The sequence below is a fragment of the Stegostoma tigrinum genome, chromosome 23, assembly GCF_030684315.1.
Source record: "Stegostoma tigrinum isolate sSteTig4 chromosome 23, sSteTig4.hap1, whole genome shotgun sequence".
NCBI classification, from domain to species: domain Eukaryota; kingdom Metazoa; phylum Chordata; class Chondrichthyes; order Orectolobiformes; family Stegostomatidae; genus Stegostoma; species Stegostoma tigrinum.
In genome coordinates, this window is record NC_081376.1 from 9,502,001 (window position 1) to 9,519,109 (window position 17,109).

At 40.8% G+C, this 17,109-nt stretch overlaps 1 protein-coding gene across 1 annotated transcript in view; it reads right to left on the reverse strand.

Moving 5' to 3' along the window:
• LOC125462409 (uncharacterized) overlaps nt 1–17,109 on the reverse strand; it is a 320,685-nt gene that overhangs the window by 194,158 nt on the left and 109,418 nt on the right. The window contains exons 54-59 of the mRNA XM_059654215.1: nt 14,827–14,954; nt 12,541–12,696; nt 9,753–9,940; nt 7,772–7,857; nt 4,953–5,080; nt 428–586 (exon numbers count right to left, since the gene is read on the reverse strand). Of these exons, the coding sequence (XP_059510198.1) occupies nt 428–586; nt 4,953–5,080; nt 7,772–7,857; nt 9,753–9,940; nt 12,541–12,696; nt 14,827–14,954 (845 nt within the window). The remainder of the gene's footprint in view (nt 1–427; nt 587–4,952; nt 5,081–7,771; nt 7,858–9,752; nt 9,941–12,540; nt 12,697–14,826; nt 14,955–17,109) is intronic.

Below are 17,109 nucleotides of genomic sequence, written 5' to 3' on the forward strand. Positions count from 1 at the left end.
CCCCATAGTGTCCAGGGATGTGCAGGTTAGGTGAGTTAGCCATGGGAAATGCAGGGTTACAGGGAAAGGGTGGGGGAGCTGGGTCTGGGTGGGATGCTCTTTGGAGGATCAGTGTGGACTTGATGGGCCGAATTGACAATGTAGGGATTCTAAGATCTAAGGATTCTGGGACGATTATTATCAGTGCATTCCCTATGTTGGTAGCTACTTCTTTAAATTGCCTGGAATTCCATCAGATCATCAGTCTTATCAATCTTTAGCCCCACTGCTGTCCCAAGTACTCTCCCTCTTGTTCCAGTTAGTGTGTTTAATTCCTCTTGTCCATTTGCCCTTTGATTATTTGGTATTTTTGGAATGCTGAACACGAAAGTTAAAGTCTGCATTAAATCTTGCAATCCCTGACTTGCAAATAACTTTTTGAGCTCACATCTTGGGTTTTGTTGTTGTTGAAAGCATCTATAAATGCGGCCAGGTTCTGGATTGGTTTGATATTCAGAAACAAAAAGGTTAGAGTCTTGTTGTCATCAATGAATCCAGGTGTTCTCAACTGATCAGCCAATTTTTTTGGAGCAATGCTATTCAGCACCTGTGAAAACACAAGAGAGAACTTCAAAGCCTTGTATCAACAGCTAACTTTATTTGCTAGGTGCAACAGATGTATGTACACATATGTGCCAAAAATCAATTTGTCAAAGTCAGAATGGATTGTCTCCTTGAACATTCAGTGGGATAGAAATATGAAAGGAATCCATAAATGTTTATCAAATTCAGATTAGTGAATGGGAGGCAGTAAGAAAGTTGAAACCTGCTCCCTCTGAGCAACACACTGAGTGCACTGCAACACTCAACACAATCATGACTGATATTCTATTTAATAGCAAACTCCCACTCTCCCTTCCATATCCTTAACACTGTTAGACCCTAGAAATCTGTTTCTTTCTTCAATATATTCAGTGATTTAGCCTTCCTTTCTGGGAAAATGTACAGGTTCCCAATCTACAATAAGTTACCAAAGCCCCTTAATTCATTCACAGGACGAGGGCATCACTAGCTAGGCCAGCATTTATTGCCCATACTGGAGAGCAGTTAAGAGTCAACCACATTGCTGTGGGTATGGACTCACATGTAGGCCAGAGCAGGTAAAGATGGCAGTTTCCTTCCCTGAAGGATATTAGTGGGTTTTTCCAACAATTGACAATGACTTCATGGTCATCATTAGACTCATACTTCCAAACTTTTCATTGAATTAACATTTCATCATCTGCTATGGTGGGATTTGAACTCAGGTCCCCAGCATATTGCCTGGGTCTCTAGATTAACAGTCCAGTGATAGCACCACTAGGCCATCCCTTCCCCATATCAAAGAATGAAGGAAAACTATCACTTTTAAGTCCCCCTCTTAGCTATTCATTGGCCTGACTTGGAAATACATCATTGTTCCTTCAGTGTCACTAGGTGCAAAACCTACAGCTCCCTTCCTAATAGCGCATGCAAATGGACTACCACCATTCAAAGAAAGTAGTTCACCACTACCTTCACAAATGCAACCAGAACGGTCAATTACTACCAGAAAAGTCCACATCTCTGGTGAATAAAAAATAGTTCAGCGCCCTTGAATTAAGAAATTTCTTTTCGTCTCTGTCAGAAATGAACTACTGGGTATCCTGGGGATGTAACCCCTTGCTTTGGCCCTCAAGCCAGAGGAAATATCCTCTCTGGTTCAGTCTGTCCATCCCTTTCAAACTTTTATATGATTCAATGAGATCCCCTCTCATTCATCTTAACTTCAGTAAATACAGGCCCAGTCAACCCACCATGTCCTCACCCAACAATCCTGCCATCCCAGGAACCAATTCAGTGAATCCTCACAGCACTCACTCTGCAGCAAGCATAGGTTTTCTTGAGTAAGGAAGCCAAACTTATGCATCCCTTACTCAAACGGGTAGAAGGCACACAGCAGAAAACCACTGGCCAGTTAATTTAACTTCTGTTATTGTGAAATTGTTAGAAGATATTATTAGCGAGGTAATAACAAGACATTTGGAAAGTCAAATCACAATCAATCAAAGTCAGCATATTTTATGGAAGGTAAATCATGTTTGACTAATTTGCCAGATTTCTGAAAGATGTAACGAGCAAAATGGCTAATGGGGATCTTGTCATTGTAGTTCATCTGGATTCCAATAGGCATTTGATAAGGTGCTTTCAAAAGGTTAATACAAAGGCTAAGATCAAATGGGGTTAAGGGTAATACATTAGCTTGGGTTAAGGATTGGCTAACTAGCAGAAAGCAGAGACCTGAGGTAAATGGGTCTTTTTACGTTTGGGAAGATGTAAATTGTGGGAATGCCGCAGGGTTCAGTCCTCAGGCCTCAACTTATTATAATCTATCTTAATGACTTGAATGTAGAGATACTTTAATGGAATTTGTAAATGGTACTAAAATGCACGGGAAAGAAAATTGCAAAGAAGAAATGAAAAAAATATATAAGCAGATGCAGATAGTTTAGGTGAACGGGCCCAAATCTGGCAGATGGAGTTTAACATAGATACATGCAAGGTCATCCATTTTGCTCTGAAGAATAGAGAGGCAATTTATTATCTATATGGAGAAAAACTTGTGCATAAATTGCAGGAAACTAGACTGCAGGTACAGCAGGTAATAAAGAAGCCAAATGGAATCCCGGCATCTATTGCTGGCAGAATACAGCATAAACATAGACGAGTATTACTGCAACTGTACAAGGCATTAGTGAGACCATTTATGAGCATTCAGAGTATTGTGTATTAAGTTTTCGTTCACCATACTTAAGGAGGGGTGTAGTTGTATTGGAGGCAATTCAGAGGAGGTTCACAAGATTGATTCCAGAGATCAGGGACTTGTTTTATGAAGATAGATTGAGCAGTTTAAGTGTATATTCCATAGGTTTAAAAGAATGAAAGGAGATCTCATTGAAATACATAAGATATTAAAGGGGATTGACAAAGCAAATGCAGAGCAGATGTAACACAGTGCGGAGCTGGAGGAACACAGCAGGCCAGACAGCATCAGAGGAGCAGGAAAGTTGACATTTCAACTTCCCTTCTCCTCTGATGCTGCCTGACCTACTGTGTTCCTCCAGCTCCACACTGTGTTATCTCAGACTCCAGCATCTGCAGTTCTTGCTATCTCTGTAGAGCAGGTATTTCTTCTTATAGGGCAATCTAAAATGAGAGGTCATAGTTTTAAGATAGGCGTAGCAGATTTAAAACACAGACGAGGAGGAATTACCTCTTAAAATATATATAAAGGAAGGGAGAGGTCAAAGTGAACACAGGGCCCTCAGAAAATAAATCCAGGGAGATAGTTGTGGAGAACAATGAAGTGGCATAGGAGTTAAACAGATATTTTGCATCAGTCTTTATGGTGAAAGATATTTCAAACATCCCACGAGAGCAAAAGGTTAGAATATTATTTAAATGGAGAAAAGCTGCAGAAAGTTGCAACATAAAGGCACCTGGGGACACATGTGCACAAAACACAGAAAGCTAGCACACAGGTGCAGCAGGAAATCAGGAACGTTGGGTCTTATTTCATGGAGATTGGATTATAAAAGTAGGGAATAACTGCAACTGGTGAGGCCCCATTTGGAGTACTGTGGGTGGTTTCGGTCCCCTTACTTAAGGAAGGATATAATTTCATTGGAGACCATTCAGAAAGGTTTCACTAGGATGATCTCTTGTATGGAGGCACTGTCTTATGGGCAAAAGTTGAACAGGTTGGGACTCTACTCGTTGGAGTTTAGAAGAATGAGAAGTGATCTCATTGAACCAGGTAGGATTCTTCAGGGGCTTGACAGGGTAAATGCTGAGAGGATGTTTCCCCTCATGGAAGAGTCTAGGGCTAAAAGGCATAGTGTCAGAATAAAGTGGTGCCAATTTAAGACTGAGATGAGAAGGAATTTCTTCTCTCAGAGTATTGAGTGTCTTTGGGGCTCTTTGCCACAGAAAGCTGTGACGGCAGAGTCCTTGTGTACATTTAAGGCTGAGCTAGAAAGATTGTTGAACAGTCAGGGAATCAAGGGGCACAGGGAAAACATAGGAAATTGAACGTGAGGAATGTTGCATCAACCATGATCCTACATATGGCAGAGCATGGTAGAGGGGCTGAATGGCCTTCAGAGGGTAACGCTGCTACATAACTTCTGCTAATAAAGCTGTTAGCAAGAATGAAAATTGAGAGCTTGAAAACTGAACAGTGACCATTGAGGAAATCTAGAAAAAATAATTACTTTGTCCTTTGGTACGAAAACGCAAAAACATTGACAATGCTAAAAAGTCATACTGGGAGTTAAATGTCCTTGAGGATAGAGAGGCTTAGAATTCATCTAAAAGAAAAAAGGAATTTATAGTTTCTAAAGATCTAAAAATATACACTGCTTTGTTGAAATCAATCTCACTGCATTATTATTTTAAAGTACATGCTAATACAGACAAATCTGACATGTACAAAACTGATCCCAGTGATTGTTTAATGAATAGAATAGAAGAGAATCCCTACAGCCTGGAAATAGGCCATTTGACCCAACACATCTACAGTGACCCTCTGAAGAACATCCTAGCCAGACTCACCACCCCCTATCTTATTCCTATAACCCTACACTTCCTATGCCTAATCCATCCAAACTCAACATCCCTTGACATTACGGGCAATTTAGCATGTCCGATCAACCAGACTCTGTGGACATAATGTGTGATACATTATCTCAGGAAAATAACAGTAACAAGACTTCAATGTTCTTTCTGGTGACGTGTTGCAGTATAACCTGGACGGGTAGTTTCCCAGTTCCTAGGGAATTCACTGTGTCACCTAGTTCTTTCAAAAAGATGCTGACTGAACACTTCTTCTGGCTAAAATTGAATTGGAAAAAGATAACCCTTTCCACTCCGTTTCACAGATTACTTTTATTTACCTCAGTCACACGGTCAGGAGGAACCAATGAAGCAACGTCCTTCAGAGTTAGAAAGACAGTGTACTTTTGGAAATACATTTCCAGGTAAAGGAAAAAGCTGTTGTTGTTATAACAATAAAGAGGGAATGCTGGAAACAAAAACAGAAAATATTCAATTAATTGCATTACTTTTATTCATACAGGAGAGATCTTGAGTTAGCATGAATAAGTGAACGTCCAAATTATGCAACATAATTAAACAGTTAACGATCGTGGATTTGTCATCATGACAGTCGCAAAAGTGGATCATTAGCCTTGCAATGACTGCTTTCGAACAGTCTTTAATATATGTGGAATATTTGCCACATTTGTTTTACATAATGATCTACATCAAATGGCAAGTATCAAAAAGGGAGGTGCTTGATTTGAATGACAATCATGTAAAAATATCTGTACTAGTCTGCTGTCATGTGACTTCTACTTACGAGGTATACATATCTTAATTCCCTTCACTAACGTCCTCCTCCTCGAGCACACTATTGTGTTGTATACTCAAAACATTATCACACTGCTGCTTGGAGGAGTTTCCTGTAAGTGCTTATAGGCTGCTTCATAAATAAATGCATGGCTTTCTTTCCCAGTCTGTTTGTTGAGGCCGCATATGGCTAATCTTTTGGATTTCAACTCTGTTTACAAGCTTTGTTTGCAGGATGTTAAGAGTGTGCGTGTGCATGTGTGCGCGCGTGTGTGTGCATGTGTGAGTGAGAGAGAGAGAGAGAGAAGTACAGACACCTTCCTTTCTGTCTCAGCGACTGCCCTCATATCTTGGTAGAGGCCAGCCTCTTGAATGTGATTTTTTTTCCCTTGTCTTTCAGTATCCAATGTACTTCAGTTCATACACTAACCCTTTCTTCCAGAGTTGCTCTCTGGCTAAAACGATACAGCATAGGATACTGAAATATGGTGACGATCTAAAATATTTTAAACTCCCTTGACAGGCAGAACTATGCATCAAATAGTCACCAGATTTCTGACCAGGACTGATGTAAACTAGCCAAAAGTGTCAGTCCAAAAAGGTCTCCATTCTGGTTTGGGGCATCAGTTGAAGTTTCAAGAACATTCTGGCTAAATTTTCCAGCTGAGCGGTTTGATGTCTTTAATTATTCTTGGGATTAGGGTATTACATTTCTATAATATTTCATTTTTACTTATTCATTTATGGGATGAGGCTGTCATTGGATAGGCCAACATTTATTGCCCATCCCTAAATGCCCAGAGTCAACCACATTGCTGTGGGTCTGGAGTCACATGTAGGCCAGACCAGGTAAGGATGGCAGTTTCCTTCCCTAAAGGATATTAGTGAACCAGATTGACAATTGACACTGGCTTCATGGTCATCACTAAACTTTTATTTTCAGGGTTTTATTGAACTCAAATTCCACCATCTGCCATGATGGGATTTGAACCTGGGTTCCCAGAACATTACCTAGGTTATGGATTAACGGTCTGACAATAATATTATCACTACCACTTGGGGAATTTAGAGCCCCAGACTTTCACTCCCAATCGGGTGCGCAAAGACAGAAGAATTCCCCGCTCCTTGAAAGTGCCCTTTGAAAAAAGCAGTCCACACTTTCGATTGGTTGGCCTGGATAAGAAGTCAGGACAGGTGACTCCAGAAGAACTCAGAGCAGATGTTGTAAAATCAGTCATGCAACTGTTATCGAACGTCGGAAACTTACATCAACATTCACTGTGGACATTTTTTTTTGAAAAATTAATGGGTAACGCTTTTAAGTGAGTTAATACTTTGTACCCCCCCTTTGACAGCTCCTTCTGACAGATTTGACATTCAATTTTGATGGATCTGTCAACACTTCCAGTGAGCTTGACTGCGAGGAGTTCATACACCTTCTACATACACTTATGCCTTCTTTTAACAATTCCAAAAGATCCCTTACTCCCCCAAAAGAACATGTGACCATATTCAAAGGTGTGCCAAGACTGAATCTAAAGGGGTGCCAGTCCTCTCCAAATGGGTTAACTGTATACCCAGAACAAAACCGCACGAACTTCAGACTTTCCACAAATTCCGAGTTTCATACCAAAGAGACGCCAAAATCAGATTCAAGCAACTGACCAGCTGCATCTGCAAGTCCCTTATTCAATGTGGCAAAAATCCAGCTACAGTCAACTACATAACGTGGGATGGAGCTGATCAGTAGACCAGATCAGGTAAGGCTGACAGGTCCCCTCTCATGAAATGCATATTCCACCATATATCACAACTTTCATGTGCGGATTTGCAAAACAAGTATTATAGTCAAAAAAACAAACCTTTAATTGGAACCATATTTCTTGGAGGCAAGTGGTTTAACCTCATTCATCAAATCTTTCAGCTTTTATATCTTCATGATCAAGCCAGGATTAAGAATGTTACAAGTTAAGCTTTGCTCTAGAGTTTTGGTTTATGCTATTAAAGGAATAAATGTACCCTTCACTGATAGGAACCAGTTTATGACTCAATGGTAAACTCCAATCTGTAAGAAACATATAGTCCTCTTCCTAGGGATCCTGGCAGTATGAACATGAGAGAATATCTCTCAACATTCCTTAAATTCTAAAAATAGGTTTGTAATTATAGCTACGTAAACATATAATATTTTTGAGCAGAACAGGATAAAAGTTAGCATATTGAATTATTCTGAGAGTAGATTAAAAAAGTATTAATGAGGACATCACAGCTATGAAACCTCACCTATTGATCAAACCACAAGATGATGAAATCGCTGAACAGGAATGGCTATGTTTATACACAAGATCTAATTTTATTTTCTTACCTTTATTGTATGTTAATAAGTTTTTGTATACAGCCTCTTGATCATTGATTTCCTGCTGGTCTTTGAAATAGCTCAGTAGCTCAATTCTGTAGAAAAGAAAAGGAACATCAGATCCACAGATATGTTGAATTACTAATGTCGCCTTTATAGGGGATGGTAAAATTTATTTAAGTTATTCTCAAAAAAGTGCCTGTAGACTTGGTGAAAATCCTGCAGACTATTTGACATTCTATCAATCTGTTAATTTGAAAAGAACTCCAAGTGGTTAAAATATTAAGGGTTGTAATTTCATGCAGAAGGTGAGGTCTTTTATTTTCCTCTGCAAACACAATCACACAGACATGGGGTAGTGGTTAGCTCAGGTGGCTGGACAGCTGTGGGTCTGGAGTTTAGGTAGCACGATGGCTCAGTAGTTAGCACTGCAGCCTCAGAGCACCAGGGACCCGGGTTCGATTCCAGCCTCAGGCGACTGTCTGCGTGGAGTTTGCACATTCTCCCTGTGTCTGCGTGGGTTTCGTCCGGGTGCTCTTGTTTCCTCCCACAGTCCAAAGGTGTGCAGGTTAGGGTGGATTGGCCATGCTAAATTGCTTATTGTGTCCGGGTGTGTGTAGAATAGGTGGGTTATAGGGGGTTGCGTCTGGGTGGGATGCTCTGAGGGTTGGTGTGGACTTGTTGGGCTGAAGGGCTGATTTCCACACCGTAGGGATTCTATGAAGAAGCTGGTTTGCAATGCAGAATGTTGCCAACAGTGAGGGTTTACTTCCAACACCGACTGAAGTCACCATGAAGGGCCATCCATCTCAGGCTCTCCCTCACTTGAAGTGTGGTGACCCTCAGGTTAAACCATCACCAATGAGCTCTCTCTAATGAGACAGCAGTCCTATGGTATGAGAAGACAATGGAGACTTTAACTGACATTTACCTTGAACTCCACATCACACCCAGTGCCACATGCCTGGGAACATCAAGTAGGACAGGAGAATGCATGGCCTAACAGATATGCAGCTAGGACAGCATTTGATTCAGAACATATTTTGGACCAGTTCTAAGGGGGAGGAACCATAAAGACCAAGAGGGTCTACACCTGAACAGAACCAGAGCCAACATTATCTTGGGGTGGTTTGCACATGCTGCTGTGCTTTGAGAACAAAAAAACATAGACAGCCCAACAACGCAACTTTGTGTGGGAGTGAGATGAGCTGATTTGCTCTTGCAAAGAGCTTGCATGGACACGGGAGGCTGAGTAGCCTCTTCCTTGGCTTTTTCCAAAGCTGCAAGAAGAGCCATGCCAGACTCAAAACACTAACTCTGTGTTTCGCCCTCCACAAATGCTGCCAGATCTGCTGAGTTTCCCCGCATTCCCTGGTTTTATTTTAAATTTAACCCTGGGGATCTTCCTGTTTACTCCTATGCTCATGTCATATCCTTCAATCTATGGGGAGGGATGAGAGAAGCAGGTATTTGGCAAAAGCTATCCATCTGATCCAAAGAGCACAACAGTACCTGGGCATTAAGCAGCTGGCTGCCTCATTGTAAAGGCAATTATAGCTCTGTTCCAAAGGAGAACATTTGATAATCTCACAGTAGTATAAAAGGTGACAGAGGCTGGCATTATAGTCTTCTTCTTCCTGATATTTGAGAATGAACAAAGCTCAAAAAGGATTCCCTCAGCAATATGTTACACATCTGATTAGAGGCTGATTTTAAGTGTATAACTCATCATGACAGGCACTGTGTGATCTCTCAGAGCTGTTTCCTATCATTTATATTTGGAAGTGAAGACAAAATTAACAATGGAAACAAATCAACTTGATTGCAAAGGCTCAGTGGACCCTTACATGTTACATATATGTTCTGGTACCATGTGATGTGTGTTCTCAGGAGGACAAATGTGAATTACAGAGACGCTTAGCTGAATGGTTACTGCAGTGTCCATGAAATTGTAAGCACTTCAGTTGAAGATATATTAAACCGTACTTACATTCTTTTAAGGAAAGGGCATGGAAATCTTCTGCTGTTATTGGAAGCCAAAACAGTGTTTGTGATCAATGGCAGAGATGGAATTAATGTGTTATTAAGCCATACGTCCGCATCAAGCTCACTGATCCCAGCCATACTTCTGTACAACTCTTTCTGTAACTCTTCTATGACTTCATCAAAGTATTCACCCTGAAAAATGAAACAAAATATTTTTTGGAAGTCGAACATAAAGCAAATTCTCTCATCTTGCCACATATCACCTTTCAAATTATTTGATTTTGTTTGTGAAAATCAGTTTACTTAAAATGGAAATACTTCTGAGGATTATTAGAAACAGAATTAGGTTTTGGAAGGATTTAAGTTATCTTCCATCATTTTGATGCGTCAGTTAAAATGATAACCATAACTATGCATCCTGCCTTCACTCTGTAGACTTTTCAACATTTACAGTCCAGAAGAGACCACTCAGCCCATCGTGCCCATACTGTTCAATAAAGGATCTGACTACACTAAATAAAGACAGAAAGAACTGTGAATGCTGGAAATCAGATACAGAACAGAAATTGCTGGAGTTTGGAGTTCGGAGTTCTGAGGAAAGGCCATTGAACCCGAAACATTACCTCTGATTTCTCTCCACAGATGCTGCCACACCTGCTCAGCAGTTTTTGGTTTTTGTTCCTGACTACACTAATCCCATTTTCGAGCTCTTAGCCCTGGATACTATGGCAAGGCAAGTGAATATCTAATTATTGCTGAAGCATTACAAGAGTTTCTGACTCAACCACCCTTTCAGACAGTGAACTCTACCCTGTGGGTAAATAAAGTTTTCCATAACTCTTCTCTTATTTTAAATCTATGTCCTCTGGTTATTATCCTCTCCACTAATTGAAAAGGTGCCTTGCTATCCATCTTATGTATGCTTCTCATATTCTTATACACATCTATACAGTTCTATCTCCTCTTTCACTGCTTCAAAAAAAACCCTCCACAGCCTAACTACTCTTTCCTCGCAGCTCAGACCTTCCTACCCAGGCAGCATCCTGGCAAATCTCCCCTGCACCTACTCTAGTATAATCACAGCCTTCCAATATATTCCTAGCTGCTTCCTAAAAAAATTCAAAGTTTTCAAACATGACCCTGCCTTCACAATTTCATGCTGACTATCCTTGAGTAACCTACGTCTCTCTAAGTGCAGATAGAATTCTGAGGGACAGAATGTTCCCAGTAAATTCCCCATCACTGAGGTTAGACTGACTGTTAAGTTCCCTCCAGCATTTTTTAGATTCCCCCTTGGAATCCACCCTACTAAGCCCCCTTACTCGACATAAGGTTCTTTTTCTTCCTTCATCCTAATATTTACGTCCCTGGATGTCCTGAGTTTTCTGGTCTTTATCCGACCCTTTTTGTCTTTACAGGGAAAAAAACTATCCCATTCTAGTACTATTTCCTCCTTGACTCCTTCCTATTTCTCTTACACATTTGCATCTGCTCCCAGTCCAACTGGGTCAAATTGTATCTCATCTTAGTAAAATTTGCCTGTCCCCCAGTTTAGAACTTTTATTCCTGGCCCATCCTTATTTTTTTCTAAGACTATCCAAAACTTAACAGAGTTATGGCCACTATCTCCAAAATGCTGCCTAACTGTTAAATCTTCAACATGCACAGACTCATTTCCAGATATTTATTAGGACCGGAACTGCCTTCTCATTTTTTTGATCTGCTACACACTGTCTAAAAATGTTCTTTGGGATGCAACTTTAGAATTTTGTTCCCTTCCTACTTTGCGCACTGCAAGTAAATGTTTTGGTTGTTAAAATTCCCTACTATCACTGCCACATTATTCTTACTCTACTTTGAAATGTAATTAAATATGATCCTCTATTACTTTTATTTCTACCCATGTGGTCTCATTTGGTGATCCTTCCAAGGTATCGTCCCTCTTCGCTGTTATTATTGATTCTTTGATTAATATTGCCTCGTTTCCCACCACCCCCTTCCAATCTCACCTCAAAACCTTCCAACCAGGAATGTTGAGAGTCAAATCTCAGTTAAAGCTATGATATCATAGTCCCACTTGCCTACCTGTCTTTCAGCTTGTCTGCCTTAGTCTTCAGGCTACTTGCATGAAAACAAATTCCATTTAGCCTTGCTAAACTCACCTCTTTCTGATCTAGTTTACATTTCCTCTGCCTTCTGGACTCACTCAGATTCTAACTTCAAATTCCAACTCAGTTTCTCGCCACTCTCAGTCACTTTTCAGGATTGTGTCTTCTTGCTGGGCCAGTTTTAGATCACCCCAACAGCATTAACAAACCTCCCCATGAGGATACTGGTCCCATTCCTGTTTAGGTGCAACTGTCCAACTTGTATAGGTCATAGTTCCCCTGAGAAATGGTCGCAATGTCTCACAAATCTGAAATCACCGTTCACTGTCACTGAGTTTTCCTCTCTGAATTGGGCTGTGGATGTGACTATCATTCATCTGGTGGTCTTTGGAGATTATCAGTTTAGGGAAGAGTTAAAACTGTGCATTAATCAGAAAACTGAGGGAGTTGCGGATCTGAAATGGGTAGAGAAAGGCAAATTTCCAAATACTTGCACTCAGCGAAATCCTCCATTTGCTCGTGTGCACGTAACAGATGCATTTGCTGGCACTCCTGCTCAATTTGACACTTGTGAATTCAAGCACATCGCTCTGATACAATGGACACTATCTTGGGAGAGCCACAACAGTTTATCTGCATTAAATCCTACAAACTCAAAAAGTAGAAGTAACATTTTCAACTCACGTCTTGAATATTTCTGAAAAATTGATCGATAAGTACTAATAATTTATCGACGGATTGGAAGCGGATCAACACCCTGATCAGAACCGCACCGCTGTCAATGAATCCAGGCATGCTCAGTGCAACAGCCAAATCACTTGGATCAATACTATCCAGCACCTGTTAAAACACAATGCAGAATTGTTTAGATATATCCATACCCAAAAGCAGACTTTACAAAACATGCAATTACATATGTACTATTACCGTGTCAACAATGTTTTGTTGGCTTATCAATGGTTAGTTAGCAAGCCACAATAGACACACAAACCCCAGTGGGGGCAGGAAGGGTTTAAACCCCAAGAAAGCTGGTACTCATTTCAAGGGATAATTTCTATTTTCTTCTTCCAATCTCATTCTCGGAATCTATTTCATTCTGTCTCTCTCTGCCCCTGTATCATATCTGTATTCTTATCTTCTCTTTCACTTCTTCCCAAGATGTGGCCCTCCACTCTTCAAATATCTTTCTCCTTAAACTCTCTTTCTCTCTCCTTCCACGTCTCAAGTCCTTGAGCTGGTTCCCTCTCTTTCTGCTTCCTTTATCAGTCTTCTTAAAGTCTTTTGCTTCCTTAATCTGGTCCCCCTTCAATCCCACAATGCGTCTGCTCCTCATGCAGTTTCAGGTGCATTATTCATATTAATAGTCCTCAGCATGGCCTTTCCTTTAAGGAAAATGTTGCACGTGGTCTTCAAGGTGAATTTATTTTCATGTATATTCTAATTAAAACACTTACGAACACATTTGCTTATTTGCAATATTGCGTTTTTACCTTAACAATGCTGAACAGTTTTTTTTTAAGAGAACAAGTAAAATAGGTATTACTGTGAAATCTATGCGGGACTGTTTAAACACTGTGATACCTGTAAAAATTTGATTTACCTTCTATAAATCAAATTCAGATATTATTTAAATTTTACAATATAAAGCTCTATTGCACATCATTCAGAGTCTGTGAAGGCACATCACAACCATAGTAGCTAAAATTAGTTTATCTTTAGCTTCCAGGAGTTACAAGCAAATTTGAAGAAATTGGTAAGAAACATAGATGAGAACACTGGAGACATGGCAATGCATTCGTCATCTGTTTACACCCTGCTAATATTCAATTCCATTGACCTTAGTAGATCAAAAGGCCAGGCACAAAAACAGAAGTTCCTGGAAAAGCTCAGCAGGTCTGGCAGCATCTGCAGAGAAAAAAAATTAGAGTTAACATGTCGGGTCCGGTGACACTTCCTCAGAACTGTTCCTGATTTACAGCATCCTCAGTTCTTTCAGTTTTTATTTAGAATAATAGGCACATTACTTAATGGAAGGAAAATGCAATGCCACTCATTTTTTGATCCTGTGCACATACAATTTAGGCGAGAATACTCCAGGATTAGAAGTGGAATAGATTTACTATAACATTACCAGATTCAGTGGATGGATTGCTCCAATTTTTGGAGAGGTGACAGATTCAGTGAAGAATTTCAGAGAAATACGTTAAGATTACTGGCCCCACAGGTCACCCAGTGCTGGATAAGCACCAGTCTAGCAGTGACATGCGGCCAATCTGAAGAACTAAGTGTCTACTGTGGCTTGATTGGACACATCACTACACTTTTCCTGGTGGTAAATGAGTTTCTCTCAAAGGCAGCATCTGGCGACTGGCAGGTCTGGGAAATCCATGAGGCTATTCAATTCCCACAGGAGCTGTAGCCATTGGCAATGTCAATTTTCCTGCTCCTCTGACGCTGCCTGGCCTGCTGCGTTCCTCCAGCTCCACACTGTCGTCTCTGACTCCAGCATCGGCAGTTCTTACAACCTCCAGCGCGCTACTCTTGTAGTCTCCAGACATCCTGTGGAGGAATTCCACTTCCATTGGAGTGGTCTTGCGGCCAATTCTTTGTTCCATTGAATACCTCCTCAGAAGCTGCCAAAGAATGCTCGTCACTCTGCTCCTCCCTTCAACTGATGGCAGCAACCAGCTCGGAGAGTCAGGCTGCAGTCCTTTCATGACGTCAGGCTTAAGCCTGCAGCCTCATCTATTTTCATCAATGTTCTAACTGGACATCAGTCCTGTCTGGTTTCCTAATGGGTCAGGAAGATTGTCCAGGCAGTGAGAGCGTGTTCGGAGCCTGAACACTCACTTCTGTGGCCTTAGATTCTACTCTTAGTTCTAGCTGCAGGCTGGTTAAACAAATAACGCTGTTCTTTAAATGCACACCCATCCCCATCTCAGTTCAGAAAACAATTACATTTCTTTTTACCTCATTTACACGGCTCAGAGGAACCAGTGAATACGCATCGCTTAGAGTGAGGAAGTTGGAAAAACCTTGGAAATAGTTCTTCAGGTAGAGAACAAAACTTGTGTTTCCAAAACACATGTCAGTGGACACTGGGGATAAAAAGCAGTAAATATTCAGTACATTTTTAATAATTCTGTCTAAAAAAATTGAGTTAATTAGTCATAAAAATCAGGCACATAGAAAAATAAAAAAAAACAGGAGCAGAAGTGGGCCATTCAGCCCTTTGCGCCTGCTTCATTATTCACTACGATCATGGCTGATCACCAACTCAATAGCCTGTTACCACTTGCCCCCCTCTCATTGATCCCTTTAGCCCCAAGCCAACTTCCACTTGAGATCACACAACGTGTTAGCCAGGTCTGCTTTCTGTGGCCGTGAATTCCAATGCTCCCTGGGTGAAGAAAGTTCAAGTTGTGCAACAGGACGAAATGCATGGAACTATTTAATAAACGGTTGTTAAATTTCTAACAGCCATTCGCACCAAAGTTCAGCTCACCAAAAATATCAGGCAAAAGATTACTTCATTCTATTGCAAGGCCTCAAATGAGGCTGAATGCTCCGGTAATATTTTATGCTGCATTAGTTATTACTAATGTTTCACGTGTGTGAAAAGGTCAGTAGCTACACATTGCTCATCCCCAGTTGCTTTGAATGCATTAGAAGTCAATCATACAGACATTACTTGTAGGAATTGGATAACAAAGGTGTGGAGCTTGATGGACGCAGCAGGCCAGGCAGCCCCAGAGGAGCAGGAAAGCTGATGTTTCAGGTGTGGGCCCTTCCTGCTCCTCTGATGCTGCCTGGCCTGCAATGTTCATCCAGCTCCACACCTTTGTTATCTCAGACTCCAGCATTGGCAGTTCCCACTATCACTTGTAGGATTGGAATGGACATCTAGCTTAACCAAAATGGAGTGAGAGCCCAAGTCCTGTTCCTGAACCCAGCACTCAAGAGAGGAAGGGGCAGAGGGGGTTGGAAGAGGAAGAGCATTGTAGCTCACATGTCTGGGGTTCATAGAGGGAGATACAAACTGCAACCGCCTTCAGGCGGATCCAATTTCTGTTAGTGGTCTGACCCAAATATGTTGCGAGATCTAAACCTTTGATAAAAATGGTCGAAAGCTATCAACATTATTTGAAAAGGCAGAGTGTCCTTTTGGATGAGTCTTTAGACATAACTTTAGAAGAAATCTAGATATTTCTTTGTGAGATGGAAGGGTATCCCATGACAGACTTGACAGTTGACGTGAACATGCGTGAAAATTAGATAGGTTCAGGGAAACTGTCAAAATTTTGAGGTGTTTACATTGCTCGTTAGTTGAAAAGACTCTGCAATTTGAGGGGAAAAATCACTGCTTGTTATTTCACTGTCTTTTGTGTATTTCATGGGAAGTGTGTTAAATGATTGATTCCACAAGCTATCATTATCACAGTGTGGTGACTGATAGCTCATAGTTTGATTAACAGCTCCAAGTTGTTACAAATTCTTTGCAACAAGGATATGAATACAAAATCTTATTTTTAATAAGGAAGTAAACACTTGAATTAAATGTTTGCTTTTATAAGGGATTTTGCAGTTGAAAAAAATTACATTCTTTTTAATGAATGAGGTTTTAAAATTAAATCTGCAACTGACACAGAGAATTTGTTCTTCGTCTCCTGAGGTGGATATTGAATGAAGGGTGGAAGGACAAAAGGTGATGGATGGGGCCGTGGGTTGACATACTTGAAACCAAGATCTCATAAAAACTACAAAGAGATCAAAGAAGAGATTGGTTATAGGATGTTGTAGAGGGAAGCAGAGTTGGCATGGAGGGCATGAGAGGCCGTGAGGGAGTAGTGGGGAGGATGCTTGAAGTGCCATTTGTTGACAGGGATTAGACATGGAGAGTCGTTTGGTTACCAGGATGTTGGGTGATGAGAATGAGAGACCTATTTGCTGTGTAGCTTTGATTACAAATGGGATGAGATCCCGTATTACTGAGGCCGGCATTTTACATAACCAAACTCCTGACCCAGAGGCCTCTGTGGCTGCCTCTAGACTGTATTTAAAAGGTGGTGAGTCAGACTCCAGTTGACATCCACTCAACTGGAATGAAAATCTGACCATATAGGTGCTTTGTGGAGTCGCAACTTACCATAATGCAGCAACCACTTTGATATGTTGGAGGTGTCTTAGCTTAAATATATTTTGGAGGGAACAAAACATATATGAACTCAGGTTTTGTTATTGCTGTGCTAATGG